Genomic DNA, 14,905 nt, shown 5'->3' on the forward strand with positions numbered 1-14,905 from the left:
AACATTCCAGAAGCTCTCAGGGATGTCTCCTTGGAAAGCCACGAGTGAGTGACTCCATGCATGGAGTGGGTGCTGTGGTAATTAGCTGCAGAAAGTCGTTATCCTCCAAAACAGCTGCACACCCCGACTTTTTAAGGAGTTTTTAAATTTTTTGGGGGGATTTTCAGCTGCTGGAGTTTGGCCAAAAAAGTATCAGGTGCATCATCCACACCGTGCTGAGATAAGAAACAACAGAGGCTTTGAAGGAAAGGAAAAATCCCACTCTGCTGCTCCAGAGGGAAGTGATTTGCATTTTTTTGGAGATGGAGCAACAGGTTTTTATGGCCAGTGACCACCTGGGTGGGAAGATTTATCACCTCGTTGAGAACCCTACAAGAACAGGCTGCAAGAAGCTGTCCAGGCACTTGTAGCCTAATTTAGGATCGATTTAAACAATTACAGCCTGAAATTTAATGCCGAATAATTTTGAGACAAATGAGTTTCACGGTGATTCAAAGGAAAAGGGTTTCAAGTGTTTTACATCTGAGGAGGGAAGAATGGAAAACAAGGCAGTAAAATGGAATATTTAGAGAGGACTTTTTTTTTTTTTTAAGGATAATCTTTACAGGAGTGGGCGATTCATCTGTGAGGACACAATGCTTGAAAATCTTTTATCTCTCATCTAATTCAGCTCAAACGTGTGCTGACAGTGATCCCAAAGCAGCTTTATCAGTGGGGGCTGATAAATTCCCCAGTGCTGCTCCAATCCCAGCTGGAGAGGCTTCAGAGAGATCTTTGGGATGGCAAAGAGTGGGGTGGCTAAACCAGGAACAGGGAAAAGCTGGGGGAGAGCTTCATTCACCACATTTCCATCACATCCACGAGGTGATGGGGCAAAGATGAGGCTCCAGCACTGTCATGCAGAAATAACCTTTTTTCCCCCCCTCCCTTTAATGGAAAATCAATAGGATTATTTTAGGGAGCTATTTGGATGAGTTGGTTCAAAGAAGCAGCAATTTTTCTTCTCTGTTCAGAGAATTACCCTTCTGTGATGTCGGGAACAAGGAGACCTCCTGACCACAGACAGTTTGACCAAGAATAATTCCAGTTCAAAATAATTTCCATCCATTCAAGAGAAACAAACTGTAGGAACGGGACGAGAAAATTCCCAGCCACTCTGAGTCTTCAACCCTGAATGAACTTTGAGGAAATATATTGATATTATGGCACACATTTTCATGTGAAATGAAGCCATGAGCCACAAAAAATACTTTATCCATATTAAGGCTGGTAAAGCTTGGGAAGGAAACAATCCAGGGATTCTGTGCAGCACCAAAACATCATTTCAGCTCCTGTAAAGAGAATTTTGGCCTCTTTCTAAAGAAGCTGTTCCCCCCTCCAGGGACTTCTGGAATTTGATTTTATTTTGGCTCTGGAATGACCATCCCAGCCCTGCTGCACCCAGACAGGCACAGTTAGTGACCATTAATCCATCAAAAATTCTGGAAATGGTAACAATAATACAGTTATGGTATTAAAATATCCCTGTGTTTTACAGCTGTAAACTGGGATGGAAAATGGCCACAAATCTTGGGATAAAGGTGCTGCTTCCTCAGGACTCTGCCAGCATCACCCATCCCTGATGAGAGGATTTCCCAGGAAAGAGGGAATAACTTCAAAGGATTAAAAGAGCTTGACGTGACCAACAGCCAGAGTCAGTTCATTCCTTGCAGTCCCAGGCAACTCATGAAATATGGAATTTTGGGGTGGGATTCCTGTTCCCCATGGAGCTGGGGTGACAACTTGCTGCTGTTATCACTGCTCCACACTGGAGTTCAGAAGAGGTGTTTCAAAGGAGACCTCTCCTACAAATGTTCCATCTGCAACCCAAATCCCTCACAGCTTTTCCTGACGGAGGGAGCCGTGGGGCTCCACATCAATCACCAACGTGCTTGGGAGGATCAGATCCCATCCCTGCTCCTCCTGGGAGCTTGGAATGTCTGTTCAGCCTGGTGGCACAGCCCTGGGACTGGCAGGTGTCCCCCGAACTTCTCAAGGAGACACAAAAAATGAGACACGAAAAATGAGACATGAAAATATTCCTCATGGCCAAGATCCCATCCATGGCTGCCCTCTGGCACTGGCAGCCATTCCCTGGCTCCTGTCCCTTGTCCCCAGTCCCTCTGCAGCTCTCCTGGAGCCCCTGCAGGCCTGGAATGTGCTGGAAGCTCTCCCTGGATCCTTCCCTTCTCCAGGGAACATTCCCAGCTCTCCCAGCCTGACATTGGATCCATCTCCTCTCCAGGACATTCATGGACCCAGGGCCTTCACTGGGAATCTCAGGAAACCATGAAGGGTCTCCCTTCCCTTTTCCTCTCTTTTCCATCCCCATTTTCCATAAAAATCCCTGGGGATGGCTTCTGAGTGTCCCAAATCCCAGAATCCCAGAGCAGTTTGGGTGGGAAGGGACCTCAAAGCTCATTCCAGGGACACCTCCCCTGTCCCAGGCTGCTCCAACCCTTCCTTGGGCACTGCAGGGATCAGGGGCAGCCCCAGCTGCTCTGGCAATTCCAGCCCAGCCAGCAATTCCTCATGGCCAAGATCCCATCCATGGCTGCCCTCTGGCACTGGCAGCCATTCCCTGGCTCCTGTCCCTTGTCCCCAGTCCCTCTGCAGCTCTCCTGGAGCCCCTGGAATGTGCCGGAAGCTCTCCCTGGATCCTGTTCCTCTCCAGGTGAGCACCCCCAGCTCTCCCAGGCTCGCTCCAGCCCTCAGAGCAGCTCCATGGACCTGCTCCAGCAGCTCCACATTTTTTCCTCATAGGATGCACACCCAGGTCATGGCTGACAACAGGGCTGTCCTGAGGGCTCCCTCAGCTCCTACCTGCAGCAGAGGCCTCTGCACTCCCAGGATCTTCATGGTGTCAGCGTTGGCCAGGATCTTGAGGGGATCCGAGGCCTTGGTGACGCCTTCGATCTCCTTGTTGATCTCGGCCAGGACCTGGTTGAGGAAGATGTTCTTGATGTACATGGTGAGGAACTCCCTCAGAGGGCACTGCTTGGCTGGGCCCAGCTCCATGGCCAACTCGATCTCCTGGATGAACCTGGAGCACAGAAAGAGAAAGAAAATTGTAATTAAATCGTGGAGATGATTTGGATTTGTTGGCGTTGCCTTTGCCACTCCAACATTTCAGAGCCAAGCAGTGTGGGAATGACCATGGACTGTCCCAGCTTGAGGAATGAAGAGGAGAAAATGTCCACAAGGTAGTTTTAGAAAAAAAATAAACAAAACAAAAAAAAACCCAAGAAGAGATAAAATACAAACAGTTGGTGAGATAAACACTAAATTGCTGGAGAAGGACAGATAAAATGAGAGAAAATCCACATCCCAGGCACAATTCCTGTTTGTGCCACAAAAATTTGGCTTTTCCATGCAGGAGAAAAGGTCCACAAGGTAAAAAGATAAAATACAAACAATTGGTGAGATAAAGACTAAATTGCTGGAGAAGGACAGATAAAATGAGAGAAAATCCATATCCCAGGCAAAATTCCTGTTTGTGCCACAAAAATTTGGCTTTTCCATGTGGGACATGCTGGGAAGATGTCCTCACAGAAAAATTTGGCTTTTCCATGTGGGGCATGCTGGGAAAATATTCTCATAGAAAAATTTGGCTTTTCCATGTGGGACATGCTGGGAATATGTCCTTATAAAAAAAATTGGCTTTTCCATGTGGGACGTGCTGGCAAGATATCCTCACAGAAAAATTTGGCTTTTCCATGTGGGGCATGCTGGGAATATGTCCTTATAAAATTTTGGCTTTTCCATGTGGGACATGCTAGGAAGATATCCTTATTAAAAAATTTGGCTTTTCCATTTGGGACGTGCTGGGAAGATGTCCTTATAAAAATAAAATCAACATTAAAAAAGCTAAGATGCCACAAATCCCTTTAAAAAGCCAAGCTTCCTTCTGGGCTTGGTCACTTGATTCCCACAGGTGGGTTCCCCCACCTCTAAGCTGAACAACAGAATATTCCAGCCCAAAATCCTAAAAAACCCCATTAAATAAAAGCAATATCTATGCATGATGCCATTATCCTCCTGCATTATGGATGCCTGTGTTATGGTGTATTTTTATCACCCTTTATTGTTCCATCCCAGGATCCCATCCTGAGCACACAGAGCAGCAGGATGACTCTGGGAATATTTTAGCACCAAATGTTTGCCATCTCCTGCAAAATCTCTTTATTTCTGTGCTGCCATCTGGTTACCACGGAGGAGTTTATTCCAGAAATTACCTCGTCATGTCTTTAACTACATCTGAGGCAGTGGAATTGGTGTTCCTTTCAAAACAATTAGGGATTGAGTATCAGGAGCCATCATGGACTGAGATATGCTGTCCTGGGTTGTGCTGAGGAAGGTTTAGGTTGGATATTTGGAATAATTTTTGCAGAGAGAAGTCAGGAAGCAGAGCAGGGAAGTGTGGAGTCACCATCCCTGACAAAAAACAGGGATGTGGCACTGAGGGCATGGTGAACAAAACCATGAACATGGTGAACGTGGTTTGGTTGGATTTGATGATCCTAGAGCTCCTTTCCAACCTCAAAGATTCCATGATTTTATTCCTTACCACTGACCTTATTCCCAAACCCTTCAATGAGATCTGCTTAATTATCCATAATTTTCTACCTCCACGTTTCTCACTCCAAAGGAGGTGCTTCCCTTCCCAGCACTGACTGAGGAGCCAATTCCATGGATGATTTCTTTCCAATCTGAGCTCTTTTCTCCCTAAATCCTCTCCCTGTTGACTCCAGGGGTCTGGAGTGACACCTTTGGACAATGCAGCTTCCGTGGGGGGATCCCTTTGGAGCTCTCCAAGGGGAGAGATGCTGCAGGGGGGGAATCACAGAGGCAGGCAGCCTGATTCCCTGGATTTCACAGGGTGAGAATGGGAATCAGCTTTGCAAAACAGGGAAACAGTGGAATTTTCTGGGAAAAGAGCAGAGACTCCATGGATCTGATCCCAGAAATATCAGAGCTGATGTCACCAGCTCTGTGTGACACCACTCATGTCCTTAAGGGGACATTGCCAGGGTTGGTGGGACTGGGTTGAACTCATTTACTGTCCTTTCATGGCTGTCAGTAAATCTCTCACTCTTCCTTTATAAGTTTATTTACAGAGCACAAAACTCCCCCAAAATGTGAATTTTACTGTTAAACCCCACTCAGGTGGGAAGGAGAAGATCATTAGCTCATACTGGGAATAAGCATCATCCAGCAGTGACAGGAACAACTTTTAAACACTTTTAAAATCCAGAAAATGCTTTAAAAATGGCTAAACCAAGTAAAAGAAGCTTTTTAGAGGAAGAATGACTACATGCAGACCACCAGAGCTCAGATGTGCTGACCCACAGCAGGAGTGGCATCTCCTCATCCCGCAACATCCTGATGGTGTTCCCAAGTGTCTCAGACTAAATGTCAGTGCTGGAAAATGCTGTCACCAAGAATTTTTGCTTCCCAGTGCCTGGCATTAATCACCATTCCAGATCCTTCCTGGAGATCTGTGCCTTCATCTCCAGACAACTTCTCCTTGGTGTGTCCTTTTAAGTTTTAACGTCTTGGCACGGACAGGACAAGAGTTCACCTAATGCTGGTCAGGATCAAACCATATCCCTGTTTTCCTTGAGAGGAACCATAAAATAATCATGGATTATGAGGGAGCTGCCAGACAGCACAGAGTGAGAGGGGATTTGTGAGTGCTCAGCACCACTTGTGATAAAGAACAAATGATCAGGAGCTTAGGAAGCAGATTTCAACTGGACAGTCTCGGATCGCCTCTGGTCAAGAAGACCCTGAGTTGTATTTAAAGTCTCTTTTCTCCAGCCCAGCTGTCCGAGAAGGAGTCAGAAGTCTTTGGCTGTCGTTCTCAACGTTGTTTATTATTTCTTATCTCAAACATTCTCTCTCTGGCCTGCCGAGGTCTGTTCTGCAGGTCGGCCTGAGGCACACTGCCCTCCCACAGGGCTGGTGTTGTCTTTTATACTACAAACTACATATTCGATATTTACAGTTATGTTCCAATACCTATCACCTATGTTAGACAGTGACTTTCTACTCTAAGCCAATCCCAAAGTGCCACCATCACCAAGAAGATGGAGGCTGGAAAGAAGAAGGAAGAAGAACAGGACAACGCCCAGATCCCTCCATCTTGTCTCCTGGACCCCTGTAGTAAAAATCATCAAAATTTCTCTTTTCACCCTATAACTACTACTATTGTGCTGTCTAAACTTTTGTGACCTTTAATTCTTCATATAAAGTTGGTAATTTGCTCCGTGGGTTGAGATGGAATTCCCAGGTGTCTTTGGCTTCCTGCCAGGGTCTCCGAGCCCCTGCCAGGATTTTGAGCCATCCAGGGCACCCAGAGGGATGTCCTGGGGTTCCACAGACAGCAGCAGGGAGTTATTAAGAATGAAGCCTTGCAGGGCATGGAAAACTGGAGGATAGGGATGGGAGACCTTCAGTTGGGATGCTCAAGGATAGTTTGTTGAAATTATTATGGGAATGGAAACCAGTGAAGTCTTCATTTAATCCCAAAGATCTCTGCTGAGGGAAATGGGAGCAGAGAAAAGGTAAAGGAAAATTAGAACTATGGATGTCAGAGTGTGGCTTCCAGCAGGGAACAGCCCAGGAGTTCCTGGATTTGATAATCCAGTGGGACAAGTTCCTTTTTACAGCCTCAGGGGACAACTGGGATCCTGTTTGCTGGGGTCTGCTGTGGTTCAGAGATGACCTCTCCAAATTTCCAGCAGGCAGAGTGAGTCCCACACTGCTCTGCACCCAGGCAGCCACTCTGGAGCTTCAGCCTCCAAAATCCCACTGGGCACAGGACCAGGGGCTCAAGCAGAGTCACAAAGTTCCAGGTGTAGGTGCGACTTGACCAGGAATCCTTCTGGGACACTGAAAGCAGCACTGGTGCACCCTTCACGTCCTGGATTGGGATGATTACTCAGAATTCCTCTAAGAACAGATTAAAAATGGAAAATATGATTTTTTTTAAATTTTTTTTTTTTTTTTATTTCAGAGAAGGAAGAGTTGCCCCTGGATCCCTGGAAGTGTCCAAGGCCAGGTTGGATGGGGCTTGGAGCACCCTGGGACAGTGGGAGGTGTTGATGTTGGAACTGGATGATCTTTAAGGTCCTTTCCAACCCAAACCATTCCAGGATTCCATGAATTAGGGATGCAAAGTCTAACTGTCACCTGAATAAATGTGACACCAAGAGTGACTCTTTTGTCACAAAGTCCCACATGGCTCTCTGCTTCCCAGCTTCCCTCTTCCTGCCTTCTCATCCCATCACATCCCTGCTGTTTGTGGGAATTTCACCATCAGTTTGTGGGAATTAGAAAAGGTAAGAAGAATTTTAGAAAGCTGGGAAAGCAGGCTTTAGAAACAGAAAGAACAAAAAATTCAGAGCTAGCTGCAGCTACAGTAAAAAAAGCTATAATAATAAAAAAAACACTTTTATTTTCCATGGTTCCCAATCCCACTTGGTCGTCCTGTGTTTGTCTACCAGGAGCCCAGCAGATTTGGGAGCCCAGAAAAAAACTATGATGGGAGAGAGCTGCCAGCTCAGGAACCAGCCCTTGCCTTTGGCTGGCCTTGCTGAGCTCTGGTTGGAATTGTGTCCATTGGGAATTTTGGCTGGAATTGTGTCCATTGGGAATTTAGTCTGGGATCGTGTCCATTGGGAATTTCGTCTGGGATCATGTCCATTGGGAATTTTGGCTGGAATTGTGTCCATTGGGAATTTAGGCTGGAATTGTGTCCATTGGGAATTTTGGCTGCCATGAAGAAGAACTGTGAACCTGACACTTCTTTCAAGGGGTCCAAATAAGCCAAATTTGGGGTTATTTTCCACGCCCTTTATCCAACAATTCCTCTTGCTGGGAAATGTGGAGATAGAAATTCCCAGCCAAAGGAAAACTCAGCAGAATTCAACCAGAATTTCTCCTCCTTCTCGGAAAAAAACAAGTATCTCAGATGTATTTCTCTAAAAAAACAGCCCCAGTTGGCAATAAAAGATCAGCCAAAGTACGAGAAACTGAAAATGCGTGTTTGAAATGGGAAATGTTGGGTGGCATCAAGGAGCCAAGAGATATTCCCTATTTTCTGCCTGGCAGACGCAGCCTCACACGATGCTATTTATTTATTTCAATTTCAAATGCTGCTGGCTGCCTCACTCCAACAGAATTCAGTCTCTATCAAGAACAAGAAAGTGTTTAACAGCAGGGAAAAAAATACATCCTAAAAGTCCTCTCCAAAAACGCTGTGTTACTCTAGAAATTTGCACCTTATCCTGAATTCAGAACCTGCATTTTTAAAATGATGCACAATTTTCAACTTGTTTTATCCTCCTATAAAAGCATTTGAGGTGATTTGTGGCTGCAATTAAGCATTCCCCTTAGACAGAAAAGCACTTTCAGGGAAATGAAGTAGCTTTTGGTAAATGACAGTCATTTGGATTAAAAAAGAAAAAAAAAAGCGCCTCATTTCAGGAAATTTAATTCATTCTAACTCACAACTTAATTGGCTGTGAGCTCTGTCTTACCTAAGCTGAAAGTGTGGGATAAAAAGCATAAAACCTGAAAAAGCTGCACGGATTGATTTAGAAACCTACAATTCCAAGGCTTTCTTCTGCCTCCTTGTTCTCAGATGTCTTCTGAAAATTCATTAAGAGGAACAGAAGGCACTGGAAGCGCAGAGCATCAACGACTCCTCGCCTTAATGATGATGCTAATAATATCTGAAATCCTCTCCTCAAACAAATGAATGACAGGAAAAAATATCAAATATTACAGAGCCTTATTAAGACAATTTTTTTTCTGATGTTCAGCCCAAATTTACATTTCATTTCTGTGTGATCCTGAATTGTTCTCTGCCTTAGTCATGAAACATCCGAGTACCTGGGATGAACCTTTTGGGGAGCTTCCACAGAGCAAGGAAATGTTAAAGAAACATCAGAAATCCCTTGAGCTGGATCCCAGTTGCTGACAGAATGGAAAAATCCAAAATGGTTTTCCAGATTCAGGAAAATCGGGGATAAAATACCCAGGATTGTGAGCTCTGGAAGGTTTGAGGACATGAAAGCAAGAGAGGAACCTGGAAGATCCCACACTGTCCATGACACACTCAGGATCCACCTCACCTCAGCAGTGGGAATTTTGGGAGAGGGTCATGGAATCATGGAAATAATTGGGTTGGAAAAAACCTGGAAGATTCTCACTCCACCCCTGCCATGGCAGGGACACCTCCCAGTGTCCCAAAGTGTCCAGCCTGGCCTTGGGCACTGCAGGGATCAGGGGCAGCCCCAGCTGCTCTGGCAATTCCAGCCCAGCCAGCAATTCCTCATGGCCAACATCCCATCCATGGCTGCCCTCTGGCACTGGCAGCCATTCCCTGGCTCCTGTCCCTTGTCCCCAGTCCCTCTGCAGCTCCCCTGGAGCCCTGCAGGCCCTGGAAGGGCAGAGTGAGGCCTGGAGAAGCTTCTGGAACAAAGGATCCTGATCATCACACAAGCTCGGAACACAATAAAAGCAATTAAATTCAAATAATCCACGTCAGCCCATGGACCATGGATCACTGCCACTGAAGACCAATCAATCAGATCCTAAAGTAACAAAAATCACAGCGTTTTGCCTAAAAACTTCCCTGCAGGGAATTATTTTGGTCCATGATCAGCCACCCCAGGATTGGTGTTTCACACCTTGCTGATAAACATCATGGCCATGCCAGGTAATAGAGCTGGTTCTGTACAAAGTCACCCCAAAGAGAGCAAAAAAGGTTCAAGATCCTTTCTAGGTGACCCTAAAATATGATTAAAATTATTAAAAGAAGTTACATTATTAAATTTTAAAATTATTAAAAGAAGTTAAAATTATTAAAAGAAGTGTACACAGCTCTGGGAGACTCAAAGGAGTTTTTGCTGCTTTAAGTGTGTTTTAAATATTAGCAAAACCAGACCAAAATATCACCAGATACCAGAAAAAAAATGAATTTTCTGTTATTTAAAAATATTAAATAGCCTAGAAAATATCCAGGAAGGTGACAACCAGAGGAATGACTGCTGCTAACAGCAAACACAACATTTGGGGTGTTTTTCTGTAAATTATTAATTAATAATTAATTCCAAGCGCCTGGCAGAGTTGTTCCCATAACCCCAAGCTGAGTTTGATGGGTTATTTTGGATAATAATAACCAAATTCAGCCCTGTACAAACACGAATTCCCAAACCATGAAAAGGCTCAGCTACTCCAGATAATTCTTTTGGTTACTGTAAAAAGGTTCTGTGTCCCCACAGAGCTGAGAGCTTTAGTGCTGGAAGATGAAAGAGCCCAGGACTTCTCTTTTTTTAACAGCAGCTAAAAAAATACAAGATTTAAAGAATCGATTTCTGTGTTGTGGTTGCTCAGCCATGAGATTGAGGTAAGAAATGCCTCCTCCTTCCCCTGTAGGTGTGACAGAAAAATCAGTGTTTCACTGTCTCTGAGGCCCTGCAAACACCCACAAACACTCTGGGTTAAAAAAAAAAATTAAATTAAAATTTACCTCTCAACTGCTGCTAAAAATATTGTTTCTTTAATGCTCAGCTGCCACCTGAAGGACACAAATTTCTGATGTAACGGGACTCTCTCAAGGTGCAATTTCTTCTGATGTCTCCAGAGGGGAATGTTGGCTCGTATTTGGGGCCAGGAGATGTAGAGGCAGAATTAATCAGATCTGGGAATTTATGATGTGGAGGGATGTTCACCTCGTGCCCTGCAGCTCAGATTCCTCCCTCATCATTCCCAAACATCCCAAGACCCCAGCCAGGCGTGGCTGGATGGATGTTCAGCTCTCCTGCTCTCCGTCCTCTCACCTCTTGTGAGGGCTGGAGGGAAATTCAGGAATCAGCAGCAATTCCATGGTTTGCCAATCCTCAGGTGGGATTTTCCCAAAGTGGAGGGAAATGTGAATGAGGAGCAGGAATTTGGAGAAAATGAGTTCCAAAAGGAGCAGAATGGTAAAACTGGGAGTTGGAAGGCTGTGAAGGGTATCAGCACCACTGGGAATGGGAAAAAAACACTGGGAAAATATTGTGTGGGACAAGGGAATGGGGCTGCTTTACTTCAGGAATTCCTTAATGGGTTGGAGCTGACAGAAAATGGGAGATTGGGAAGGAATTCCTGCCTGGGAGGGTGGGGAGGGGCTGGGATGGAATTCCCAGAGCAGCTGGGGCTGCCCCTGGATCCCTGGAATGTCCAAGGCCAGGCTGGAGCAGCCTGGGACAGTGGGAGGTGTCCCTGCCATGGCAGGGGTGGCACTCAGGATGAGCTTTCAGATCCCTCCATCCCAAACCATCCTGGGACTGGTGCTGGCTTTCACCCCCTACAGCAGATGGCCCCACATCTTTGCAGAGGTTTTAGATCAAACCTGATAAAACTCAAGCTTTGTTTGGACCCTAAAGGCTCTGTGAGCCAAACCCTGACCCTGGCGAGCAGGGACAGCACAGGGGGTGATGTTGGCACCCTCCAGCAGAGCTCTGGGTGTCTGGGGTGAAATGCCCAGTGTGGAACAGCCCCACCAGCCCCATGTCTCAGGCTGGAAATGGGAATGTGTGTGTTCTGTGCCCATCTGTCAGAGCTGGGGCAGTTCTCTCTGTCCATGGGGCAGTTTTCTTTCTCTCTCCCACAGCCAATCCTCCCTCCAGGAGATCTCTGCTCTTCATGGCCACTGAGTGTCCCTGCATGGCTGATCAAATTCCAGCATCCCATGGGGAGATGCTGTGTCGAGGGCATTAGCCAAGCATTCCTGCGTGGATCCAATCTGAGCCTGGAACAGCACAGCAGCCTTTGCCCCCTGCATTCCCAGAGGAGCAGCTTTCTCCTGCCCTGCATTCCCAGAGGGAGAGCAGGCCCATCTCCAGCAGCCCTGGAGCTGCAGAGGAAAACTGCAGCCTTGTGCAGGATCCCTGCTCCAGCAGAAGCACAGCTGGCACTGCAGGAGGGCTGAGCCCCCATGGGATGGGACTGTGCCACCCCCCTGACCCACAGGGCTCAGCTCCTGCTCTCACTCTGCCTCTGGTTTGTTTTCTTGTTTATACTATTGCATTTGTATTTTTAGTTTTCCTAGTAAAGAACTGTTATTCCTACTCCCATATCTTTGCCTGAGAGCCCCTTAATTTCAAAATTACAATAATTCAGAGGGAGGGGGTTTGCATTCTCCATTTCAGGGGAGGCTCCTGCCTTCCTCAGCAGACACCTGGCTTTCCAAACCAAGACACAACAGGGAGCAGCTTTACTCCCTCTGTGCCACAAAGCTGCTTTTCATCCCCCCAAAAAGCTGCAGGTTCTTTACAAGGTGAACCTGGAAGCAGGAAACCTGTGAGAGAATGGTTTTGTCTCTTCCTCTTTTATGGAGGACCTTTTTGGGGGTGTTCAGGTACACAGAGCCTGAGTTTCCCCATGAATGAACATTTGCAAAGCCAGAGATGCTCCAAACTGCAGGGGGAGGATGGGATTATTACCAAAAAACCCAACTGTGCACATCCAGGGAATAAGGAAATGTAAAATGCTGCTTTTCCAGGGAGTGGGGAGCAGAGCTGGGATATCCAGCCCAGCCCGTCACCAGGCTTCACCTTCAGCCTCAAATCCAGCTTTGATGAGCTCCTATTTCATCCTTTGTCACCAATAAAATAAATTAGTAATTGATATATCTTCAGTTTATACAGAACTGAGCAAACCCAGCTCCTATTCCAGCCACCTCTTTGCTTCTCTGTACCAAATTTCTCCTCTCCCATCCTTGAATCCCTAAATTTCCAGCCCAAAAACCAGACTGAGGTGGAGCAAAGCTGCCTGCAAGTGACAAGATTGCTCCGAGATGGAGATGATAACCCAAAATCACTCTGGACTAAATCACTCTCCCTTGATCCATTTGTAATTTAAATCCAATCCTACAGAGGATAAATGCCCCAAGTACTCCATCAATCCCTCTCTCTAAAGGTCTGTGGTTCCTTCTTTCATGTGAACCCAGGCATGAAGCCAAACCTGGAGGATTCCACCATTTCTCCTTTTTTAAAGTTCTATAAAAACGAAATCAAGGCTTTCTTCCCCACAACAGGCAACACCATTTCTCCACTACTTGGTAGAAAATTCACCCAGCCCTGCTTTAAAACCACTGTAATTTTAAACAATCCTGACAATTCCACAGGAATTCCTGCCCATCACACAGAAGCACTGTGAGGCAGCATTAAATGTGTGTAAAACACTGGGGTACCACAGCAATAATTATGTTAACAGAGCCACCATATAATGTCACCTATTAGCCAAGTGAAACATGAACTTCACTATTATTAAATCCCATTTCCTTTAATGTCCCGTTACATTCAGTTTGGTGACCACCACTGGAATCTAATGACACCCCCCACAACTTCACATTTTCTCCTGAGCACGACAGCTCTGTAAAAATTAACTTGTTATTCCCATTATTTTTTTTCCCCCCTCAATAGGATCTGGCGGCTCGTCCTTTATGCTCCAACCCCCCCAGCTCTCAATCTGGCCCCTTTCAAAAAGCAACATATGCTGAGGATAAATCTTTCCAATGGCTCTGCTAATAGAGGAGCTGTAGTGACAGCTTTCCAAATGGGCAAACTGGGGGTTATCCCATTCTTTTATTCTGATTTGGAATGGGAATGATGCAGGGATGGCTTTGGAAGAACAACTCGGACCAGCCCGAGGTTTCAAAGGCGCTGGATTTGGTGTGGCACATTCTGTGAGCCAGGATCAGAGCAGATTTGCTGCAGCATCAGACAGCAAAGAGCCCCATCACTGTGACTCCAATGGGTCCTGTCTGCCTCGTGCTGACATTCCCATAAATCAGCGGGCAGGTGGCACAATCCCTCATTAGCATCCCACTGCCTCCCCAGTTAAACCCTAAAAACACACACAGGGCGAGGGAAAATCCAAATTAAGGTCCTAACTCCAGAGCCCACCTGGAGACAGCGCTGGAGTGCCGTGGTGGAGCTCCAGGAGCACGTGGGACAGGTGAGATGTCCTGCTGGGGACACCACAGCCTGTGGCACCACCAGGGCAGTGTGAGCAGTGATTCTGAGTGGCCTCTCACAGCAGCTGGATTTTCTACCATCCCACATGGAGAAAAGGCCAGGAGAGCCAGTTGAACATTCCATGAACTTCCATGGCAGCTAAACTCCATGAACTTCTCCATGGAAGAATTTGGAGAAACAGAATTTTATGGGCAAGCCTGTGGAATTCCCAGACTGTTTCATTTAACAGCTGGAAATAAGACACCAGCACTTCAGAAATCTCTGGCAGAGCATGAATTCCCTCTATCCCAGTCAACACCAAGTTCATTCTTTCATCAAGTAACCCTCTTTTTCACATTTTAGTCATGTACCCAAAGCTGTTGGTATGACCCTGAAACACATGGATGGAGTAGAAGAACACAGATCCCAAATAATTTTCATACCTTATTGCCTGAATTGAGAATCTGGATGGGACAATCACAGAACCATTCAGGTTGGAAAAACCCTCCGAGATCATCGAGTGCAACCATTCCCAGCACTGCCAAGGCCACCACTGAGCCTGTCCCCAAGTGCCACATCCACAGAGCTTTAAATCCCTCCAGGGCTGGGGACTCCACCCCTACCCTGGGCAGCCCACTCCAATGCTTTACAGCCCTTTCCATGAAGGAATTTTCCCTAAAATCCCCCCTGAGCTGCCCTGGCCCAGCCTGAGGCCGTTCCCTCTCTCCTGTCCCTGTTCCCTGGAGCACAGCCCGACCCCCCCGGCTGTCCCCTCCTGCCAGGGACTTGTGCAGAGCCACCAGGGCCCCTGAGCCTCCTTTGCTCCAGGCTCAGCCCCTGCCCAGCTCCCTCAG

The 14,905-nt window shown here is 46.4% G+C and overlaps 1 protein-coding gene across 1 annotated transcript in view; it reads right to left on the bottom strand.

Annotated features, from left to right (window-relative positions):
- Window positions 1-14,905, bottom strand: part of EXOC4 (exocyst complex component 4) — a 316,410-nt gene that overhangs the window by 75,792 nt on the left and 225,713 nt on the right. Inside the window, exon 11 of the mRNA XM_039699489.1 lies at window positions 2,863-3,082. Coding sequence (XP_039555423.1) covers window positions 2,863-3,082 — 220 coding nt within the window. The remainder of the gene's footprint in view (window positions 1-2,862; window positions 3,083-14,905) is intronic.

Source organism: Passer montanus, unplaced genomic scaffold (genome assembly GCF_014805655.1).
Source record: "Passer montanus isolate IOZ18808 unplaced genomic scaffold, ASM1480565v1 scaffold135, whole genome shotgun sequence".
Classification (NCBI taxonomy): Eukaryota; Metazoa; Chordata; class Aves; order Passeriformes; family Passeridae; genus Passer; species Passer montanus.